This window comes from Leopardus geoffroyi, chromosome E3 (genome assembly GCF_018350155.1).
Source record: "Leopardus geoffroyi isolate Oge1 chromosome E3, O.geoffroyi_Oge1_pat1.0, whole genome shotgun sequence".
Taxonomy (NCBI): domain Eukaryota; kingdom Metazoa; phylum Chordata; class Mammalia; order Carnivora; family Felidae; genus Leopardus; species Leopardus geoffroyi.
In genome coordinates this window covers 34,736,796-34,759,823 of record NC_059340.1, presented here as the reverse complement: position 1 = coordinate 34,759,823, position 23,028 = coordinate 34,736,796, and the positions used below count along the sequence as shown (strand labels likewise).

Here is a 23,028-nt window from a genome sequence, read left to right as displayed (position 1 = left end):
GCGCCGGCCGACGCGCGCGGAGGAGGCGGGGCCGCGCCTGCGCAGGCCGCCTATTATGGCGGCCGCCTGAGCCCGGGGTTGAGAAGGCTCAGCCGGACTCCGTCCTGGTACTCGCGGCGGGTAAGTTCCTAGGAGAGGCGGCCGGATGCGGGGAGTGCAGGGAGCCTCCTGGTAGCGAGCCTGGCCTCGAGACCGGGCTCCCATGGACCTAAAGCCCAAGTCCGCTCGGTCTCTGTTCCCTTCCGAGCAAGGGTGTAGGGAGAAGGAGCCCTCTTGTCATGTGAGTTTCTGTCCCGGGCCCAAGCAGCCCCCTCGGTTCCGGATTAAGAAGGGAGAGCGAGGCCGAACTATGACTTTTGAAAGGGGTTCAGGGAGGAGGCAGGACGGAAAGAGCCCCGGGGGAGGAGGAGGTCTCTGGGGCCCCTGACCCCAACTCTCAGCGGTGGCCCCTCCAGCTTCCCCGTCTTCACCCCTGGTCTGTATTATCCCACGCCTGGCCACCTACTGTCAGAGAAAGCAAACTGCTTTGGGGGGTAACCCTGACGGGAACCGCCGTAGAAACCATGACGGCGTCTTAGTCTAGCCCCTACAGCTTTTAAGAGCCAAGGACACACTTGTCAGCAGCTGCTGCGGGATGAACCTGCAGCCCCAAGGAAGTCGGAGGGGATCCCATCTGCAGTGCGGGTGCCCTTTCCCTCCTCTCCAGTGAGGAGAGCGGGTCGAGGCACATCCATTTGTAGCATTCCCAGACAGATACTCCGAGTCAGCTGTTCCCAAATGGAAAAACTTGTTGCCTTTCTCCATCTCCAAGCACGCTCGTCAAGAATTACGATTGTTGCTATAATGACTGATACTTAGTCTTGTTCTTTATTTGACCCAACCCTTAAAACTGATCCTCGTCTCGTTTAATCCTCACACAAGCCCCAAGGTATGTACAAGACACATGTATTCCCCCATAACTGATTCTAGAAGAAGCCCTTTAAAGGGGTTCCACTTCCTGGTTCTCAGTTGTAGGGCACATTTCCAGGAATCCTGGGTAATTCGGCTTTTAAAACCGAACATTCAACTAGCATTTAAGAATATGAGTATTATTTTGGTCCGTCTTTAAGAAAAGCTGATGTGTAATTGTAATGTTACGCTCCTTTGTGGGATGTCATTTTTCCAACAAAATGTCACTATGGCAGGAAACAGCATCCTTTGGTTCAAGTTTGACTTTTCACAGCATCGTTACAGGGGATCTTTTTTTTTTTCTTCCAAAACTATAAGTGGAAGTCCTCAGTTTCCCCCAGGACATCTTTCAGTGCTGGGAGAGCCACATCTACCTTTAAGACTTTCGGTCCTTTTTTGGGATCCAGCCTAACTTTTCCAGTCCTCATTGGCTGAGTGCTTCTGCCTGAGGATGGGGCATGTCTCCTCCATAACTTCCACTGGCATCATGAAATCATGCATCATTTTACTAGCTTCACAGCCTCCCTTCACAGCCCACTTGGCTCTGTCCTGGCTTACACTGTCATGTGGGAAGAGCCAGCATGGAGACTAATTTAACAAGGTGTCAGCTTTTTCACGAAACAACTTTTGGAAACTTTTGTGAAACTTCGGCTCCCCCACGTCAAGTCCTTAAACCGAGGAACTTCTGTTACACGTGCTCAGATTGTGACAGTACGTGCATTCAGATTGCAAGGAGAGCCTGTGTTAATCATCCCGTTTTCCAGTTGAGGAAATGGAGGCCTGAGAGGTTTCATGACATGCCTAACACACACAGCTAGTGCACACACCTAAGCCAGGTAAGGAACAGTCCTGTCAGGGGTTATGGGCAGGTTTGGGCCAAAGGCCTGAAACCACCCCCAGGACAAGGAACTAACAGCTGTGGACCACGGACAATGCTCAGTGCTTTACGCCCCAGGACCCCTGCACAGTGAGAATATAGCCGGAGAAGCAGGTCCAGATAGGTGACGTAATTTCCCCCAGGTCTCATCACCACAAGGTGGGAGACTGGGGTGTAGACATGGGTCTGGTTGATGCTTTTCGATGAGGCGGACCGCTCGGTTTGGAGGGGGAGCCTTTCTCTTCTGGCCACTTTGCCTCAGGCGTGGTTTTCCAGACTTCAGTTGTTGCTGTGTTAACCTGCATAATTTCCTGTATCTACATATCACCTGTATAGTGAGCGCCCCTTGGTTGCTTTTCCTTTGCATCTACTCTTTTTTTTTTTTTCTTTTTTAAATTTAAAAAGAAAGTTTCAAAGCAACGAAGGGCATTTGGACAGCTAGGGTCAACTTCTAGAATAAAAAAAAAAGTAAAGGGAAAATAAATGCAAAGCACGAATTGAATTGACTTTGTAAATCCAATACTGTTTTAGGCAAAACCAGCTATGAAAGACATTTGCATGAGAAACGGAGATAGTTGACTATGGATAGAGTTTTAAATGATACAAAGGAATTAATCATCTTAGATCTGCTAATGGTCTTGTGGTAAAGTAAGAACATGTGTTAGGAGACAGATGCTGTAGAGGAATTTAGAGGTAAAATATCTAGAATTTACTCTCAGTTCAGGAGGACAAAAACCCCAGTAGATCATTTGACCTCCTATGACAAGGTGGTGATGATCATTGGATCTAAACAGCGGGTATATGCCTGTTTATCATGCTATGCCCTCAGCTTTCTAGTCTGTTTGAAAATTTTCACAGTAGAAGAGCTGGAAATTAAAAGGTAAGGGTATCAGTATACATGGAAATTCGGATCCCTTGCCATAAATAAAAGATTACTGTGCAAACACAGTACAAACAAAATAAAACAGTTCTAGCTGGATTCTTTTCCCTCGCGAAGGCCCTTGCAAAGGCCGTGAGACTTTCTCCTTTAGGAAAAATGAAGAGAATTACAAAAGGAAGCATTTTCTCCTGGGGTAATGCAAAGCTATTTAAGTATTTACACTGTTCCCCTTTGAGACCTGTCATCCTGAGGACCTGATCTTGCCTTCCAGGTGCTCCTGTCCCATGATTCCCGTGGAGCCCGGCCATGGTAGCTGGCCCCCACCCTGGCCATGGACGAGGTCACCTTCAAAAGTGACACTGTGCTGTCAGACGTCCACCTCTACACCCCGAACCACAGACACCTCATGGTGCGGCTGAACGGCATGGGGCAGCCTGGTAAGACCCGGGTGCGTGCAGAGGGGCCCAGCACCCTGTGGACCCCGTTGTGTTTGTTTTCTCCTACTTCTCTCTTTGGGGAGAAGATTGGGAAGATTGGATCGTTCAGCTGTTTTCACTCCACTTCTTTTTTTTTTTTTTTTTTCCAAGCGTTTATTTATTGAGTGAGTGAGAGAGAGAGAGAGAGAGAGTGTGAGCCGGGGAGGGACAGAGAGAGAGAATCCCGAGCAGGCTCCACACTGTAAGCACAGAGCCCAACACAGGGCCAGATCCCACAAACTGAGATGACCTGAGCCAAAATCAAGAGTTAAGACGCCTGGGGCGCCTGGGTGGCGCAGTCGGTTAAGCGTCCGACTTCAGCCAGGTCACGATCTCGCGGTCCGTGAGTTCGAGCCCCGCGTCGGGCTCTGGGCTGATGGCTCAGAGCCTGGAGCCTGTTTCCGATTCTGTGTCTCCCTCTTTTTCTGCCCCTCTCCCGTTCATGCTCTGTCTCTCTCTGTCCCAAAAATAAATAAACGTTGGAAAAAAAAAAAATTAAAAAAAAAAAAAAAAAAGAGTTAAGACGCTCAACCAACTGAGCCACCCAGGTACCCCAACCTCACTCCACTTTTTTTTTTTTTAATTTTATTTTTTTAATTTATCTCCAAGTTAGTTAGCATATAGTGCAACAATGATTTCAGGAGTAGATTCCTTAATGCCCCTTACCCATTTAGCCCATCCCCCTTCCTACAACCCCTCCAGTAACCCTCTGTTTATCCTCCATATTTAAGAGTCTCTTCTGTTTTGTCCCCCTCCCTGTTTTTATATTATTTTTGTTTCCCTTCCCTTATGTTCACCTGTTTTGTCTCTTAAAGTCCTCATATGAGTGAAGTCTTAAGATGTTTGTCTTTCGAGGACTGACTAATTTCACTTAGCATAATACCCTCCAATCCCATCCATGTAGTTGCACATGGCAAGATTTCATTCTTTTTGATTGCCTAGTAATACTCCATTGTACGTGTGTGTGTGTGTGTGTGTGTGTGTGTGTGTGTGTGTACACACCACATCTTCTTAATCCATTCATCCATTGATGGGCATTTGGGCTCTTTTCCATACTTAGACTGTTGTCGATAGTACTGCTATAAACATTGGGGTGCACGACCTCACTCCACTTAAGCGCCCTCTTTCATAGAGTAAACTGTGCTTTCCTGAGCACCTACTTTGTGGAGGGGGAGAGGCACCAGGACTTGATGCTGGGAGTGCAGTAGGGGATGAGCCAAGCCCTGCCCTCAGGGAGCCCGTGGTCCAGGAGGGAGACAGGCTGGGGCTCCCAGTGGCGCCCCCACCACAGGCACTCTGGCCCCCTTCATCGGCCCCCTGCATCACTTGTTCGCCTCCAGCTCCTCCCCCCAGGCTCCCTGGCTTTGCTCTGCACACCTTCCCCCTGCTCCTCTCCCCCAAAGCGAGGGGATCTTTTGAAAATGCATATCACATCAGTGACCTGATGTAGCCCCTCCAGTGACTCCCTCTTGCTCTTAGAATACAATCAACTCTTTTGCCTGGCCCATGTGGCCCAGCCTGACCCAGCCCTTGCCTGTGTGTCCACACTGATCATTCTCTGCTCCTTTCCGTCTTTTATGTGCTGCATGCACTTCCTCCCTCAGTGCCTTGGCTCTCACCGGTTTTCTACCCAGAAGGTTCTTCCCTCCCAGCCCTGACTCCACATGTCACCTCACACAGGTCCTCCCTGACCACCCTCCCTGGCTTTGATTTCCCTGTATTAGCCTGTCCTTGGGTGCAGTGCTCCCCTTTCTTTTTTTTTTTTTTTAATTTTTTTTTTATGTTTATTTATTTTTGAGAGAGACAGAAACAGAATGCAAGTGCGTTGGGGCAGAGAGAGAGGGAGACACAGAAGCAGAAGCAGACTCCAGCTCCAAGCTGTCAGCCCAGAGCCCAACGTGGGGCTTGAACTCACAAACCGTAAGATCATGACCTGAGCCCAAGTCGGAGGCTCATCTGACTGAGCCACCAAGGTGCCTCTGTAGTGCTCCCCTTTCTTTGTGTCCCGTGTGGATCCTAAACTCAGGAGCCTGGGACTCAGAACAGATCGGTGACTGGCCTGGGGTCAGACAGCCTGGGGGGGTGGAGGGTTTGCACCCCTGCCTCCAGCCCCCCTCTCTGGAACCTGTGCTTTTACTGAAACTTGTCTCAGTAACTCTCTAGCCACCAGATGGGGGCGGCTACTTGGTGTCCTTGTCCCATCCTCCAGACTTTTTTTTTTTTTTAATGTGTATTTATTTTTGAGAGAGAGACAGAGCACAATCAGGGGAGGGGCAGAGAGAGAGGGAGACACAGAATCCGAAGCAGGCTCCAGGCTCCAAGCTGTCAGCACAGAGCCTGACGTGGGGCTCAAACGCATAAACCGTGAGATGATGACCTGAGCCAAAGTCGGACACTTAACCAGCAGAGTAACCCAAGCCCCCCCATCCTCCAGATCTTAAGAGGTGGAACAGTGTAGTATGAAGGGCATCAGTTTAGGAATGAGCAGACTGGGTTTGAGTCTTGCCTCAGCCATGTCCAAAGCTGTGGGGCCTTGTCAACCCATTTAATTTCTCTAAGCCTCAGTTTCCCCATTTGAAAATGGAGCTGGTGCCACTATCTTCATAGCAACAGGGAGGGCTAAGATAATGAGAGCTAAGTGTTTTCACGGGAGACGCTCATCACATGGTAGCTGCTCTCAGTGGCCCCAGCATCTGGGCTGAGTCCAGCGGGCCTTTGCTGCGGGCATTAGGATGCCTCCATCTGGCGTTTAAAACTCTGGGTGGAAATAAGATTTTCTGGAAGGAGGAGACACCTCGGAGACACTCTCCTTTTGTGTTCGTCTTGCCTTTCAGTTTTCCTGTCCCAGTTCAAGCTTCTGTGGAACCGAGACTCTCAGACAGACTCAGGGGCCGAGGGTGATGGTCGTGGCGCTCTTCTTGCCGAGGAGACGCCGCCATCCGGGCCGGGCAGTGCCAGGCCCCCTCCGGGGAGTGGCCACAGTGATGCCACCAGCCAGGTGGGGCTGGGAACTCGGCTGGACGAAGACGGGGATTTGGACGTGGAGAGGAGACCACCGACTGCTTCGGACCCCGAGCCAGCAGGGCCTCCGAGAGACAAGGTACATCCCACGATTCTAACGCAGGAGGAAGAGGACCCACTGGCAGATGGAGCACGAGAGAGCAGCCCCCGGGATATCGTCAGAATAGGTAAATGCAGGTCCGGTTTGCGCTGTGGGTCGCACCGCAGTGCTGATCACGGCCCAGGGCATGGGCTGTGTGGGGGGGGCTCTGTGTGCAGGCCCAAGTCTGGGTGCAGTAGGACCAGACAAGGGACCCGAGCCAGCTCCGCGGAAACTGAGAGCAGGTGGTGCCGCTGCCTGTAGGGGGAGCTGTTCAGGACACACAGGTCCCCTCCCCACTGCCCCCAGGGTACAGTCCAGGCCACTGGGCATAGCTCGCAAGGCCCTGTCTGACATGGCTGTGCTCACCGCACACCCCTCTATACGCTTTCTCGCTGCGGGCCTCTGCTGTGCTCCACCTCCCTCTTGGAGAGCCTGCCCCCAGCCTTTGCTTTCTTAACACATTGCTAGTTGTTATATGTATCAGCTTAGCCTTCGCCTCCTCCAGGGAGCCCTGCTTTTACCCCTCTTGCGTCGATGTTCTGATCCAACTCAGTGTGCTGGGGCCATGGGTCAGGGTAGAGTTTGTGGAAAACTTGGCCAGCAACAGGGAGCCATGGGAGATTCTGGAGCTGGAGCATGGCAGGTGGGGAGAAGGAGGTGGACCAGAATTAATCTGGAGGAGGCTTGTGGGCTAATCAGACGGCCTGGGAGCTAGAGGCCAGCTGGGAAAGGGGAGGCGGTGACGTGGCAGGAGAAGGGCCGGAATGAGTTCTGGCAGGCGTGCAGGGCAGCATCACGTGGTCACCGCTGGGCACAGGGGCTTGATGACACCAGGATTTCAGATCTTGGAAGCGGGCACATTAGAAACGCCAGGAGCGGTAGGGAGCTGGGGCCGGAAGCGAGCCACTGATGTTAAACACCTGTTGTGTTTAGACATTTTATCTGCGTCGCTTCGTAAAAAGGAGTCTTGACAGCCCTGCTCCGAGGGTCAGGGGGAGTGTACAGATAGGAGGTGACAAGCTGAGGCCACGCAGCTGGGGGGCAGTGAGGAGGTTCTGAATCCACGCCGTCCATCTCCACAGCCAGGCCTCTTGCCACCCCGACACTGCTTGTTTTGGGGGAAAAGAACTCTGAATTGAGTCCGTTCGTTGAGATCCAGGGTCCCACAACCCCTGGCAACGGTGCAGGTTGGGGCCGGAGGGTCAGTTAGGGCCCTCTCAGAAGCAGAGCAGCTCTTCTCCATCCGCGCAGCCATACGACTCATAGTTGCTGAGTGTCTGCTTGGCACGAGGCCGACTGTTCTAGACCGTTCCGTTGGGGCTGATGTGTAATTCACACCAGAACCCTACTCCATGTTTTCCATGGATTACCTCTATTCTTCACAGCCTTTCCAGGGGTGAGCATGCTCATTTCACAGATGTGAGATTTGAGGCTCAGAGAGGTTGAGGAACTTGCCCTAGGTCACACAGCCAGTCAGTGGCAGGATGACGATTCCCACTTAGGTCTGTCTACACCACAGCCTATGTTCTTACTCAATGTCACATGATCCGAACATTGGAAAGTTCTGTTCTGGGGAGCTGTTGGCAGGGGGGTTGGGGGGAATGCCATGATGGCTCATTTTGCTCTCACTCGTCACTTAATTGGCTTCCCTGAGCAGAGAGTGGCCAACTTGGTTGTTCATACTGAGGGTTCGGCCTCTGGCATGCGTGTGTGTTTAACATGCTGAGAATTTACCATCTTGCCACCTGAGAACAAAGTCCCACAGCTAAGGGCCAGTGTATGGCCAGGTTCCCGGCCAGTCCATCTCACGGACCTCATGGTGGGGTCCCTTCCTTTCAGCAAGCGTCATTCAGTCCTACCTGCCCCGAGGGAGGGGAGTGCAAGGCAGTTAAATTAGCTTCCAGCAGTAACCTCTTGTTCCACCTGTGATGTAAGGGACCAGGTCCTGGACTCTGGCAACCGGCAGAGCTGGGCTTTGACCCCCCACCACCCTCACAAGCCCGGTGACTTTGACAAGTGTCTTGCACACCCAGAGCCTGTTTTTGCACCTATAAAACAGAGTCCAGGATACTGCCTTTTGATAATAATGTAATAAATAATGCCCAGTAAGTGTCTGTACGGGGCCTGGTACAGAGCGGATGCTAAGCTGATGTCCGTCTCCTGACCACCCTTTTCCTCCGAGCCACAAACCAAGTCATTTTTTTCGGGGTGTGGACGCATCTCAGAAGCCGATTAAAAAATACAGAAAGAGAATGGTTTCCAGGTCATTTCAAGGGATTGTCAAAAACTTAAAAACTTTATCCATGGACCTGCTAGGAATCCACAGACCCAAGGTTCAAAGTAAATTATGGTCATTTTCTCTGCTTTATAGATAAACTGAGACCCAAAGAGAAGAGGAAGAGGCAGGGCTGGAACTCAGGCTGTCAGCTTCTGACGCCCGTGCCTCTTCCCTTGGCCACGTTCCCTTAATCTCTCCAGACTCTATTTCCTCATCTGTAAGATGGGTGTAACCACTTCTGGTTGTGAAGAACGAGGAGATGGCTCGCAAAGAGCTCTTAGCACAGTGCCTGGCCACATCGTTAGCTTTAGTCCCTGGGGTCTGCTCTGAGTGCAGGGAGGGAGGCTGGCTGAGAGAGAGGGAGGTTCCCACAGGTCTAGAGACATAGACGAGACTCTGAAACTTTGTCTCAGCCCATCTGCTAAGCCCAGTTTCTCATGGGCATAGTCCTCAGCATGGGAGGAGGCCCACGGGAGGAAAGACGGGCCGCACCCAGGGGATGGTGTGTGGTGGGGGTGCGAAGACTGGGGAGGGGGCAGGCCGGGGGCAGCCGACACCGAGGGTCTGGAGCAGGGCTGCAGAAACAGGACCCCGGGGAAGCCTCTTCCCTGCCACTCTCAGTTCCAGGTTCTTCAGCCTGCCAGAGGGGTCCCCCTGCCCATTGCTCTTTACACCGCGTCCCTGGGCACCCTTTTGGGTCCAACCGCACGCCCGCCACTTACTAGCTCTGACCTCAGGCTGTCTGCTTTGCCTCTGTCAGCCTCCTTTCCTCATCTGTGAGATAGCACCCAAGTCCATTCCTCTGGTGGTTTTGAGGGTGAAATGAGAGATTGCTCTCAGAGCGTTTGGCATGGTGCCCGGTTTGGAGAAAAGGTGCTTTTTCCATAACTTTTACAACCACAGTGCTGCGCATTGGCCTCAGTGTGTTCGTCTGTAGGTGGGGTGGTGATGGCTACTTCACAGGGCTGTTGTCAGGATCAGGTACAACCTCGGTGGCCCCTGGCCTGGCTCAGGGGGCATCTGTCCAGTCAGTGTTCAGTGAAGGGACTCTGTTGTTGGTGGGTGGGTACGTGTTGGGCTCTGGTGGCCTGAAGTCCTGAAGGGTGCGTGTCGGGGCTAGACGTGGCCTCTCCCGAACCACCAGTGTCCCGTCCAGCCAAGGTGCCACCAGGCAGCGGGTCAGTCATGTGTTCAGGGATCAGATTTTAAGTCTGCACGTCGGGCAAAACTCTTGGGTCAGATTTACCCTGGAGAAGCCCACAGAGCAGCGGCCCCGGTTCTCAGGAGGAGCGCACACGACCGGTCTCTCCCCTGGCCCAGGGACAGGTGGCTGCCGCTTTGATTGAGCACGAGAGAGGTTGCCTTGTGTTCTGGACCCCACTCGTATGCACGGCTCTCAGCTTTCACGGGACTCCCTGAGATGCCGGCACTCTGAGAGCGCGGGGACCCCCTCGCCTCCTCGGGCAGACCCTCACGGAGGGCACGTGGGGACACATCCCCGTGGGCCTCGGTCCCTGCTCCTGTTGTGAGCGTGTGGTCTGATCTGTGCAAGGCTGGCGGTCACACGGAGCTGCCCCACTGTGTGCATGCCCCCCTGTGCGCGTGCCGTGTGCATTTTCCTCTGGTGGCTGTCACCATCTTGCTTAGAAATATGGCAGCCGCGGGGCACCTGGGTGGCTCAGTTGGTTAAGCGTCCAGCTTCAGCTCAAGTCATGATCTTGCCATCCGGGAGTCGGGCTCTGTGCTGACAGCTCGGAGCCTGGAGCCTGCTTCGGATTCTGTGTCTCCCTCTCTCTCTGCCCCTCCCCACTCACACTCTATCTCTCTGTCTCTGAAAAATGAATAAACCTGAAAAAAATTTTTTAAGAAATACGACAGCCAGCTCTGATTAACAGCAAGGATATTTGCCATTTTCCTTTTGCCCTTTGGTCTCATATTTCTGTTCTCTCCCCCTCGCCCCCATACCTCCACCGACTTTAGCTGAATATAGTTTGCGCTTGAGAAGACTTCTTATCATAGTTCACCTAAGAAAGGATATAAGCTCCAAGTTGCATTGTTGACTTCTGGTGTGGTTGTAAGTGTAAGAAAATACTTGGAGGGGCGCCTGGGTGGCTCAGTCGGTTAAGCGGTCGACTTCGGCTCAGGGCATGATCTCGCGGTCCGTGAGTTCGAGCCCCGCGTCGGGCTCTGTGCTGACAGCTCGGAGCCTGGAGCCTGTTTCAGATTTTGTGTCTCCCTCTCTCTCTGCCCCTCCCCCGCTCGTGCTCGCTCTCTCTCTCTCTCTCTCTCTCTCTCCCCCTGAAAAATAAATAAATTTTTAAAAATTTAAAAATTAATGGGGCGCCTGGGTGGCTCAGTCGGTTAAGCAGCCGACTTCGGCTCAGGGCATGATCTAGTAGTCCGTGGGTTCGAGCCCCGCGTTGGGCTCTGTGCTGACAGCTCAGAGCCTGGAGCCTGCTTCGGATTCTGTGTCTCCCTTTTTCTCTGGCCCTCCCCTATTCATGCTCTCTCTCTGTCTCAAAAATAAATAAATGTTAAAAAAAATTTTAAAAAGAAAATACTTAGAATGCGTTGTGACTCCTACCAGCTTACAGTTGATCAGGACAACAGAAGTATGTTGTAATGTAACATGCAGTTATCGAGCATCATGAAGTGCCTGCCGTGTGCGTGTTTGACGAGGTGGGCCCATGACCCACGGTGACCCTAGTCTTCAGGCTGTGGGTCCGAGACACCCGGTTTTCTGAGCAGCCTCAGGGCCTGCACTGTGAGTGACGCTCACCCACCCGCTTCCGCCCCGACTGCTGCGTGGCCTGTGTTTCTGCCACTCTCTAGAACGCCCAACTTCAGTGCCCATCTGGCCATGTTTGCAGATGCCAGGCGCCTCGTCTGTCTCTGTTCTGTCTGTCTGCGTTTTCACAGTGGCCCTTTCTCTTTTGGTCTCCATCCTGTCCAGAGCACACCATGGCCACCCCCCTGGAGGATGTTGGCAAGCAGGTGGGTAGGTCCCATCCACTTCCTGTGGCCCTGTGGGGTCTCCCCGGAGCCTCACGTCACCTGTCGTTCCTGGTCCGTGTCTCCTCCAGGTGTGGCGGGGCGCCCTGCTCCTGGCAGACTACATCCTCTTTCAGCGGGACCTCTTCCAGGGCCGCACCGTGCTGGAGCTCGGGGCGGGCACGGGGCTGGCCAGCATCATCGCAGCCACCGTGGCACGCACGGTATATTGTACAGGTAAGCCCGCCACCTCGGGCTGTGGGGACGTCGTCTCTTCGCAGGGAGTGTGCTATCAGAAAGGGAGGAGCGGCTGGGAATTGGGCCTTGGCCGCTGTTGATTTTGCCATCCCATTCTGCTCCTTTCTCCGGCCACACCCACAGTGCAGGACCCCTCACTCCAGGAGGCACCAGCTACCCCCCTGAAACCTCCTCTCACACCCCATCACCCTGGGAAAGAGCACACGTCTCAGAAAACCGCGAGGAGCATGCCTTTTATAAGGCTTGAAAACGGGTTTATCGTTTTTTTCTCGGTTGTAGAAATCTTGCCTACGTGTTGTGGAAGCTTTCTAGGGCAGCAGATACAATTTACTCATTTTGTTACCAACCCCAGATCCATTCAACAGTGTGCAATTTATGGAGCTCTGGCTGGCAATATGCCAGACAGGGTCTTAGATGCAGGAGATCCAGGAGCGAATAGAACAGATGAAGTTGCTGTCTGCAGGGAGCTTTGCGATCATTACACAGTTTTTTCCCTTGTGGTTTTTTTGGGGTTTTTTTTCTGGTTTTTTTGGAGCGTACCTACTCCCAGACAGTAGCTGAGATCAGACTGTGTATTCTGTGCTGTGTGTTGCCAAAAATGTTGAAAAACGTTTTTCCAAGAGCATTTTCCAAAGTCATTAGAAATTATTTATAAGTATGACTTTTAATGACCAGGTAATATTTATCTCTGGGCATTTTGGTGGTTGCCATGCGTTTTGGTCTTTTTTGTTTGTTTGTGTTTTTCACAGTTGTCCGTTGCACCGTGGTGAGCACGTTTGTGCCCCGTTGTCTCATAGTCCTCAGGCTGGACTCGTAGAAGCAGGCGTGACCCTTTATAAGCTTTTGCTACACATTGCCAAGGGATTTCTCTTTCAGTGTTTTATCTTGCAATAATATTATACCGGCGTGGAAACTGCAAAAATATTACAGCAAATGCCGTGTAGCCCTCACTCCCCTCCCCGCAGTGATGACGTCTTACTTAACCATAGTTCGGCGATGACGCCGGCAGCTCGACGCGGGAGCAGCGATCTCAGCTCCCTGCTGGCCCACACACCCTTTCAGAGAGTAGGAACCAGTTCGTAAGAGGGCAGTAGCTCATCAGCTAGTGTCGCTGTGCCTGACATCTTCCACATCTGCTAGGCTGGAAGGGGCATCTGCTGCTGTGGTCTGCATCTCGTTGACACCCGGCCACCTGCTCATGGTGCCCATCTTTTGCTTCTGAGACAGGAAAGGGAGGTTGGGGGTCGCCTGGGACGGGGCACGCCTGGCAGATACTCTGCATCAGCCACTGCCGGGAGTCCGCGGGGCAGCCCCCGCCTTTGCTCCATCACTGGGTCGTGTCGGCTGCCAGCGAGCGCTTCTCAGAGTCAGGCCATAATGCCACTCGCGGGTGCTCTGCCCTGTGCCTGGTGCCCAACTGCAGGACGTGACCAAGCTGTCTTACCCCCGAGAGGGAGGTTTCCTGGCACAGAGAAGAGACCTTGCCTCTAGACAGCATGCTGCAGTTTGCACGGCCTCTCGTGTGCTTCTGCACCTGCTTGTACCTTCACAGTGAGCCCGGGCATTCGCCAGGGAGCCAGGCACCAGTCTGTCCAGGTGGGCAGACTAAGGCTAAGGTCGGGTGGCCGGCCCCAGGTCATACACACAGCTACTGTCATGTGGGGCGTGGGGAGGGTGCCGGTGGTTCATGGAACAGAGTTTCCCACGGAGCAGAGTTGTGAGAGCTCCCTCAGCAGCTGGCAGAGGGATAATTGGGGGCCAGCCCCAGGCCTCTGGTCTACCACCACGCCCCCTCGGCCAAAGCTGCTCTCTTCTGTCCCATTTTCTGTGTCAGAATCCCACACGAGATCTATTTGGACAAGAACTGCCCTAAACACTGACAAGCCGCTGGACTGGTGTGTGCAGTAGTCCCTTGAGCCAGTGGCCCAGGGAAAGGGACAGATGTGTCCCTGTGCTGAGCAGGGCACTTCCCCCACAACCAGGCTCTGCGCGTTCCTTGAGTCTGCAGTGAGTGGTGGGACAGGGTCTGGGCGTCCACAGCCGTAGGCCAGGCAGGCGTCACCACACGGCCTTCGGTGCCTTCCACACGTGCGTTCTCCTGACGCATGTTAGGGGTTTTGGTAAGTTTTGGTAAGATGCCCACACCCCGTGCCCATCAGGGATGGATGCACTGACCGTGCCTGGGTTCTGCCGAAATGGTGAGAGACACCACCCGGTCAGAGCAGTGGGAGGCCCGGGACGCACGACGGCCGTGACGGCGAGTCATGCACGGGAGGGCACCCGTGGCTCGTTGGAACCCGCTGTGTGTCTCGATTCGTCACATCCAAACACCCGCGTCTGTGTCACACGCGCTAACCGCACTGCGAGCCCTCACCCCTTCCCTCTGGAGCGCGCACAGAGTCCGTCCCCACCAGCACCGTCAACTCTTCCCTAAGGGAAAGGTCATCGAGAAGAGCCTCCAGGGGAGCACACTGAACCGTGGCAGTGCGCACGCGGGAGACGCTCTCCTCTTCGTCTGGTGCCTCTCTGCAGTCATGCTGTCGTCCCAGCTCTCTCCAGGCAGAGACCGGGGGATGACAGTGTGGTGACGGCTGGGGTCTTATGGCCTGCCGTTCTCTTGTTCCAGATGTCGGCACAGATCTCCTGGCCATGTGCCAGCGAAATATTGCCCTCAACGGCCACCTGACTGCCGCTGGAGGTGAGGCCCGGTGGGTCTTCCAGCTGGGGGGAGGGTTCTCTGGCAGGTGGGACAAGCACCTTGTACTGTGACACTGGGAGATGGGGTCTGGCCACGGCCCTTCTGGGCACCGCCCTGGCTTCCCAGAGCTTCACGTCTGATGACTCCGTCCTCGCGCCCTGTCCTCCTCCCTGCATCCCCTGCCATGTCCCGCTTCAGCTCGCTCCCTCCTGGACATCACAGTGGCCCCCACCTGGTCTCCCAGCTCCTTGTGTGGCCCGCCCAAGGTGTCCTCCGGGAAGCATCTAGAGTGACGATGGAAGCCTGACCCCTTAAGTCCCCTCTGAAAAAGCTTCAAGGGTGAAGTCTGAGCCCCTCTGCCTCCCAGCCCTCGTGGTCTGGCCCTTGCCTGCTCCCCCTCCCTTTTCCACTGACTGCCTCACTGGCAAGCAGGGCACTCATGTCACAAGTTCCTCCCTCTGCCCAGACCGTCATCCTCCCCACCCCCCCCCCCGCCACACCACCCGCAGAATCCAGTTCATGTGACGGAAGCAGCGGCCACCCTCCCCTGACTGTATGTGCAGACCCTTCCCGAGCAGCCGGGGGCGCTCTCCCACTGTCCGGCCGCTCCAGCCCACGGGCCTCAGGCCCTCCAGGTCTTCCACTGCTGTCTGAGTGCACACCGGACCCCTCTGCTTGTCCCGGATCTCGCTGGGGTCTGGCCCTTCCGTCTGCGACGCCTGCCTCACAGGGCTCCCTCCGTTCTGGTCACCCTGGCCTGTCTGAGGCTCCCCCACCCCCCCAACCCCGGCCCTTCGTGCTGCTGCCCCTAATCATGCTCAGACCTCCAGATGAGGTCCCAGCTCCCTACCAGAGCCTGGCTTCGCCTTGAACCACTGCATTTTGACCTGTGTGTGACTGGGTGACACCCTGCTGGGCCACGGGGCCTGCCTGATCCCCGTCACATTGTTTGTCGAATGCCTAGTCAACAAGGGTGGAAGGGGAGGGGCAGGTGTGACTCACCTTCTTTGGAGCCTTCCCTGACACCCCCGCCTGACACCTGAGCTCCTCTCTCCCTCCTGTGCTCGGCTTGTCCTCATCACAGTGCCCTGACCCCTGCCTTGTTGGTGTGTGCCCACCCGCCAGTCTCTCCTGGGCTGCCGGTCCCCGAGGACAGGGACACATCTCAAACACCTTTGTATTCCCCGTGTCCGGTGCCAGACCTGATGCTTGGCGCTCCGTGCTGGCCAAGGGATCCGTGCTGGATGGAGGGATTTTGGCGTAGAATGGGAAGGCTTATCTTCTTCCCCGACTGTTACTAGAGTCTGGACGTTCTGTCTGGTTTTGCTCTTGCAGGCGGTGTGGTTAAGGTCAAAGAACTGGACTGGCTCCGCGACGACCTGTGCACAGGTGCGCCCCCCACCCCCGTCCCAGCGGACTCACGGCCGCTTGTCCTAGCTCCCTGTGGCCTGGGCTGAGCTGCAGGCTCCCGGCTGTGCCACAGCCCCTCGGCCCACGGCCACTTCTCTCCGTCGGCTGATGAGTGTCAGCTCCTGGCACCTTCCACCTGCTCTGTCACTCAGACTGGGAGCATCCCCGTACAGTAGGCACAGTGGCCCCTGAGCTACAGGTGAGGCCTGGCGCTCAGGGCTGAGCACCTGCCCAGGGCTGGGAAGCAGTCTCGCACACGGCACTCTGTCCTGTCCTAAGGGCAGGGCCCCCCGGTGGGGGAGTTTTCTGAATTGATCACCCGGGCTGTGTCAGACCTACATGCTTGTGTGAACTGCCTGCTGTGTGTAAAGTGTCCTTTCCCGTCAGGTGTCAGGTGAGAGAGTCATTGCGTGTCGAGGGTCTGCCCATAGCCCCAGAGCTCCCCAGCCGCCCTTGAGGGCATGTCTAGTAACGCCCACTCCAGTGTGATGCCCTGGGAGGGGAAGCACCCTCCTCAGGGCCGCACAGCAGTTCACGGGGCAGCAGTGCCCGCCCCTCAGTGGGGAGGCAGACCCCTGGCAGCCACGCGTGCCGTTGCTGGGTGCAGCCCTGCCTGCTGGTGCCCGCCACTCCCCGCTGGCCCACGGGGGAAGGGCCGTGCACAGAGTGGCCTCTCCTCTTTCACAGATCCGGAGGTCCCCTTCAGCTGGTCGCAGGAAGATGTCTCTGACCTGTACAGCCACACCACCATCCTGCTTGCGGCCGAAGGTGAGGCGTCCTGGTCGCAGCGGTGCCCCCACCCCTCCTCCGCGGAGCCCTCCCAGCCCCCAGGCGCCCGCTGTGCCCGCCTGCGGTTTCCAGCCTGAGCACCGTCGCGGGGGCATGTTTCTAGGGACTCGGTGCAGTGCCGGGGGTCCTCCCGGGGCAGATCTGCCTGTGGTGGTGGGTTTTCCCCTCATGCCCGTTTCCTTCCCCGCAGTGTTTTACGACGATGACCTAACCGACGCTCTGTTTAAAACCCTGTCCCGCCTCGCTCACAAGCTGCAGAACGCCTGCACGGCCATTCTGTCTGTGGAGAAGCGGTGAGCTCCGCGCCCCCCTTGGAGTGCGCTCCTGTCTGCGCCGTCCCGACGCGCACGCACGGAGCCCCTGACGTGTGCCAGCCCGTGCCGCCCCTCCCACGCGTGACCTCGCGTCACCCGCCGGCCCTGTGTGTGCCTGCGGCCGCCCCCGCCCTGCCGGTGGAGAGGAAGGCTGAGGGGTGCCAGGGAGCCTGTCACGCTGGTCTGCGAGCAGACGAGCCCTTGAACGTAGCTGCACCATGGACGCGTGGCCACCACGCTGTCCAGGGCCTCTCTCTCTGAACGTCCCCTCCAGGATGCCGTCTGTCTCCTCAGCACCCCGGGCCTCTGTCCGTCTGTCCTCCCCCGGTGCAGACGGACCCCTCCACCCGGAAGCCCTGGGGCTCCCGCTGAGGGAATGGCATTTCATGGTAGAAGCAGACACCTTTCACAGTTTCCTCCAATCATGTGGTAGACCATAACTTGTCCTGTTTTTTTTTTTTTTTTTTTAATGTGTATTTATTTTTGAGAGAGTGCAAGCGGGCGAGGGGCAGAGAGTGAGGGACAGAGGGTCGGAAGCAGGCTCTGTGCTGACAGCCACCAGCCCGATGTGGGGCTTGAACTCACGAACCGTGAGATCGTGACCTGAGCCGAAGTTGGACACGCAACCAGCTGAGCCACCCAGGGGCCCCTAGCCCACAACTTTTCTGAAGGCAATTCAGGATATGTAGCAAAAGCCATAAAACCTGGGTGCCTGGCTGGCTCAGTCAGTGGAGCCTGCCACTCTTGATCTCAGGGTTGTGAGTTCGAGCTCCATGTTGGGTGCAGAGATTGCCTAAAAATAGAATCTTAAAAAGAAAAAAAAAGCCGTGAAACCAAACGTGCTTAGTGAGCCAGCAGTCCGGCATCTAGAAATCCACCCTACAGAAATGACCATGGCTGTATCCACACCATCCATCTGGGCGTATCGTTCATACCTAAAATGTCAAGGAGCCCCTTTGAGGCACACGTGACCACTGACAGCATGTGGATCTCATTTGGAAACTGGTTTTATAGACCACCAAGGGAGAACGCGAGACCGTCAGGAAAAGTTGAACCCCAACTGAATGTTGGAATGATAAAGAATTATCATTAGATTTGTTTTAGGTGACACAAAGAAACAGAAGAGGCTTTATGTTTTTGAGATGCTTGTGTCCATCTTCGTGGGAGAAATGCTGTGGTGGCTGGCCTTAGCTATTTAATAATCCATTCTGGGTACGCAGGGGGCCTCAGCGGCTGTGAGCCGGTGGTGGTGCAAGTGGGGCCGTCCATCACACTGTTGGAAATTCTTCTTAGCGAAAGATGTGGGGAAGCAAAGGGAAAGAGGCAAAGAATTTGAGTTTCAGGTTGAGTCGTGTTGCAGGTTGGGGTGGAGAAATGGCCGAGCAGCTGGGCCGGGAGGGCTCTGGAAGGACCCATTTGAAGTCGCCCTGGCCCACCCCCTCCCGGCAGCCTTCGGTGCCCACTGCTCTGAGGCCCCTGCCCGTCGTCCTTTGGTCACATATGCAGCCGGGGGCACCCCAGGCGCAGATTCTGTGCCGGGGAAGTGGGGAAGCCAGCCCGCGGTGTTCTGCGTCCGCCTCCTGCACCACTTTGAAGTCCAGGGCGGGGCCCGTCTGTCGGGCGGTGGTATCTCAGGCACCTGACTCAACTTCCCTGAGCCCCGGTTCCCGCGTCTGTGAAGTGGAACCACCTCCCGGGCTCCCCTGCAGATTCAGGAAGGAAGCGCGCCCAGTGCTCAGCACCAGGAGGCGCGCGGTGAAGATCCACCGGTGGGGAGTGCGGTCGGGGAGGCGGCGGGAAGGCGAGGTGAGTGTGTGTCGCCTGCCTGTTTGCAGGCTGAACTTCACACTCAGACACCTGGACGTCACATGCGAGGCGTACGACCACTTCCGCTCCTGGCTGCGGCGGCTGGAGGGGCTCGCTGACGGCCGGCTGCACTTCGCGGTGGAGCGGGTGGAGGCCTCCTTCCCGCAGCTCCTGGTTTACGAGCGCATCCAGCAGCTGGTAGGTGCGGGCTGTCACTGCCGTGCGCGACGCCGCGGACCCAGGGCCCCCACACGCAGGCACCACACCCCGGTGCTGCCGGGGCAGAGGGGCGGCTACACCAAAGACGGCGGTGGGGTCTCCCCATCGTGAGGGGCCACCGTGTCTGCACGTGGGTCTGCGGGCCGTCTGTCGCCCTGGACTTACAGGGTGCTCTTTCCCTGCGGGCAGTTCCTGCTGCGGAGGAAGTGGGCCAAGCACAGGAGGCAGCTGGGGTGCAGGAAGTCCGCCGGGGGGCACGTGGTGGGGTGCTCGATGCAGGAGCCCCAGTGCTGGAGGCCACACCTTCGCCATGCACATGGGCTGGCCTCCCAGACTGGGCAGGCTTGTCTAATGGCCAGTGGCCCTTCCGACCAGGCCCACTGGGTCCATCAGACTAGGCCTCTGAGGAAGCCTCCCAGTAGCGGTACACGGGTCGGGTACCGGGCCGAGCTCCTTCCTCCCCGGCCTCAGCTGATGCCGAGACCAGGTAAGTCACCCCGCCAGGCAGCCACGGAGCTGGGGCCCAGCCGCTTCCTGTTACAGCTTTAAACCCCCCTCATGGAGGAAATCTGAGAAGTCAAAATTACCCTTGATAATAATCACTTACGTAACTGGGAGCTGCAGTCCAAAGGTCCGGGATTAATGTCTTTTGTTCTCCTTGCCTGTTGGCTGTGGGTGCCCCTTCTCCTGGTGCATGGAGACCAGGTGTAGTTCTGAGGAGGACAGGAGGGAGGAGGGCCAACAGGAAGCCCGCCCAGCAAGCACGGCGCTGAATCTGTGTGGTTGCCGCACGCGAGGAGCCAGCCACCTTGTGTTTCTGGCTCCGCTGCCTCCGGGCCGCCCCCCACAGACGGCCAACCATCCTCTGCCCGCAAGGACGCCGGGTTTCCACCAGGAGCTGGTGTGTGTTTGCACCTTCTCCGCCTGCCTGCGGTAGGAGGAGAGGCACGCGGCCCGGAAAGTCAGCGGCCACGGGGCATGGCACTTAAGAGCTCCCCAAACGGGAAAGCGGTGGCTGGCTGACCCTCTTCTGGCCCATCTTGATTGTGTGACGTCCTCTCGTCCGTCCAGCTCCTCGCTCTCCGGTGGCGAGGCAGAGCGACAGAATCAGGAGGCGCTCCCCACCCTTGGGGCAGCTCGTGTGCTGTCCTCCGTGGTGAATCACTTGCCTCTCTGACATCGTGAGGTCTCTTTTGCGCCCCTCAGGAACCCCCGCTTTCTCTGTTTGCTGCAGGAGCTCTGGAAGATCTTTGTGGAACCGGTGATGTGACCCACCGCATCCCCAAGCACGGCTTCTCAACTGTTCTTAGAGTACATCTCTAATAAAATCAAAAGCTCACAAAGTGATGTGCTTGAGATTTTATCGTTTTAAAAATGTGGCACGTGTACGTTACAGGCCTCAAGACTTTTCTGGGGCCGTTGCTGCCTCCCAGCAGCAGCCGGAGAGCATTCTTGCTCTGGGCTGGAAGTCGTGTCGTTGCCCGTGTTTTCCGTGCGGCCAGCTCGTCATGCACACTCCAGGGCCGTCTCGAGAGCTGCAAGCTGGCTTGGAATCAACATTCGCAACTTGATTCCACTTGAGTGGACTACTTGGATGGCTCCTGGGGGTAGGGGACCCAGGACCCGGCCCGGGGCATTTAGTGCCCCCCTCTGTCACCTGCTCACAGATGTGTTTAATGTCCACGCCACACTGGCGGCAATAACACCACGCAGAGTGAGGCAAAGCAGCCTCATTTCCTTCCAAGGCTGCCTGTGATCCGTTCCTGTCCCTCTGGGGACGCCCATTCAGAGGAGGCGGCAGGAGCTGGCCAAGTGACCTTTATTTTCTGTTTTAACTCTTTGTAACCAAAATCGTGGGAGCCCAGAACAGAAAGAGCCGCTCTTCCCCACCGTGTGTGGCTGCCCCGGGGTCCGTGCCATGATCTGCACCACAGCCTTCCCTCCCACAGCCCGGCTCCTTCCCCTCCTACGCTGGGGCTCCCTGCTCGGCTTGTATCACAGGAGCACATCTCCGTCTGATTTTCTTATGTTTTGCTCTTTGGCCCTCCTGTCTCCACCCCTTCCTGTTGCTTTACGGCCTTTCCCACCATCTCCCCCTCCTCCTCCTTCTGGTCCGGTCCCACTTCCTGCTGCCTGGGCCCTCCCTGCACATCCCGTTCCCATATTGCTGCTTCTGCAGGCCTGGGCCCCGGGCCCTGCATGTGCGCCTCCCTGCCTGCTCCACAGCCCAGATTGCTCCTGGCATCTCTCTGGCTCCATTCGGACACCAGATTAACTCACCTCATCCTCCCAGCCGGGACGTGACATTAGTAGTCTGGTTACATCCACCGAACAGTTGAGAAGATGTCGGCTCTAAACAGAAAAAATGTCCGCAGGTCAGGGCTCTGTCTGGCTTAAATATCCACCTATTTCTGGCCCAAAGTAGGTACTCAACACAAACTGTCGAATGAACAATTAATAGGAACTGTGGCTGGGGAGAGGGTTTCCCAGTTGCAGACATTGTTACCTCCAGGGGCCCTTGGCAGTGTTTGCAAAGGTTTTGGTGGTCACAACTCCGGGAGGTGGGTGCTACCAGTCAGGGATGCTGCTAACGTCCTGTAATGCACAGGATGGCCCCCAGGGCGGCAGTGCTGAGGGTCAGAGATCTGGATCAGGGAGAATGTTAGCTTGTTTAGGAAAAAAAGACGAATCTCAGCTGAACGTGCAATGAATGAGTCTCACCCTCCCCTCTGGGAGTGGGAAGGAGATTCACACGCATCGTCTCTAAGCCTTACAAAGACCCTAGAGGGCAGGAGTGATCCCCACTTGACATGAGAAGTCTGGAGTTCAGAGCAGTTAAGCCACCTTCCCGACATCACAGAGCTGCCAATGGCAGCGTCGGGCTCGGAGCCCACACTCTCCACGCTTTCCCGCGGCAAGTTTCCCCGGCCACCGGTGGCAGCAGCCCCAGCCCCAGGCCTGACGCGGATTCTGCTCCTTGACAAGACCCCGGTGATTTGTGTGCGGTGAGTGGTTCAAGATGGCATAGCTTTTGAGCTCTTCCCATTTCCCGAGGTTCCGACACAAAACCCTCCCTGATAAAATTGCCGTAATTAAACAGAGTCGTGAGTCACAACAGGATATGTGAATAATGAGTCCTCAAAACAGAGCCCCACGAGACCGAGCCCCCAGCTGGCCCCGTGTCAGCCCTAACTGACGTTTTCCCAGCCCTTGTGGGGACAAGCCCATAAATGTAAGCGGCACCAAGCAATAGAGTCATCGCTCCTTTCACCTGGCACATTAGGGCGAGAAAGCACTCCACCTGAAAGCTTCCTCTAAGTGGGGCCTGGAATTAATCTTGATCGGCTGTAATTCAAAGCATCGTCAGATTTTCACTTCTCGGAGTCAAAATTCACCCTTCTCACCCTGTTTTTATAGCTTTGCTTGAACCTCTAAGAGCTTGTTTGGCAGCAATATTTCAGAATCATGAAAACATCGAGATGTTCTGCTAGGGAAGTAATCTAGCTAGACCTTTGGAGTTGTCTGTCTGTTTGTTTGTTTACTTATTTATTTTGCACATTCTAACATTTCCAGAGAATATACGGCCCCAGGGTGGGGACTTGGTTGTTCAAGCCTGCATGGAAAAGATTTGCTAAAACCAACAAACGTGGCCCCCTCGGTTCTCAAAGTACTGTGTACACAAGTCACCCGGGATTTTGCCAACATGCAGATTCTGACTCCAGTCCTCCTGGACCTTAGCGAGCCACCAGGTGACCCTGGTACCGCTGGTCCAGCCACCACTGTGGGGAGCAGGGCTGGGACGCGCCATTCCTGGTTAGGAGCACAAACTCGGGCTGGGCAGACCCAGGTTCTGATCCTGGCTCTGCCCCCCAGACCAGCCAGACAACCTTGGATGAGTGGCCTAGCCTCTCTGAACCTCAGTTTCCTCATCTGTGAAATGGTAAGACTCCTGTCTTCACAGAGTTACTGTGAAAATTGTAT

The 23,028-nt window shown here is 55.7% G+C and overlaps 1 protein-coding gene across 8 annotated transcripts; it reads left to right on the top strand.

The window, feature by feature from the left end:
- The first annotated feature begins 8 nt into the window (after nucleotides 1–8).
- METTL22 (methyltransferase 22, Kin17 lysine) lies at nucleotides 9–20,394 on the top strand. Of its 8 annotated transcripts, XM_045460009.1 has the most exons (13): nucleotides 10–120; nucleotides 2,977–3,142; nucleotides 6,016–6,369; nucleotides 11,482–11,556; nucleotides 11,646–11,790; nucleotides 12,561–12,634; nucleotides 14,438–14,509; nucleotides 15,845–15,898; nucleotides 16,607–16,687; nucleotides 16,899–17,001; nucleotides 18,858–19,026; nucleotides 19,423–19,534; nucleotides 20,282–20,394. In XM_045460009.1, exons 2-13 carry the CDS (start codon nucleotides 3,037–3,039, stop codon nucleotides 20,368–20,370), a joined length of 1,434 nt encoding a protein of 477 aa, XP_045315965.1. In that variant the 5' UTR covers nucleotides 10–120; nucleotides 2,977–3,036; the 3' UTR covers nucleotides 20,371–20,394. The 8 variants fall into 8 exon arrangements, with proteins under 8 accessions (XP_045315962.1, XP_045315963.1, XP_045315965.1 ...); XM_045460006.1 differs by lacking the exon at nucleotides 20,282–20,394 and having other exon boundaries at nucleotides 9–120; nucleotides 18,858–19,110; nucleotides 19,151–19,540; XM_045460011.1 differs by lacking the exon at nucleotides 19,423–19,534 and having other exon boundaries at nucleotides 11–120.
- The last annotated feature ends 2,634 nt before the right edge of the window (nucleotides 20,395–23,028 follow it).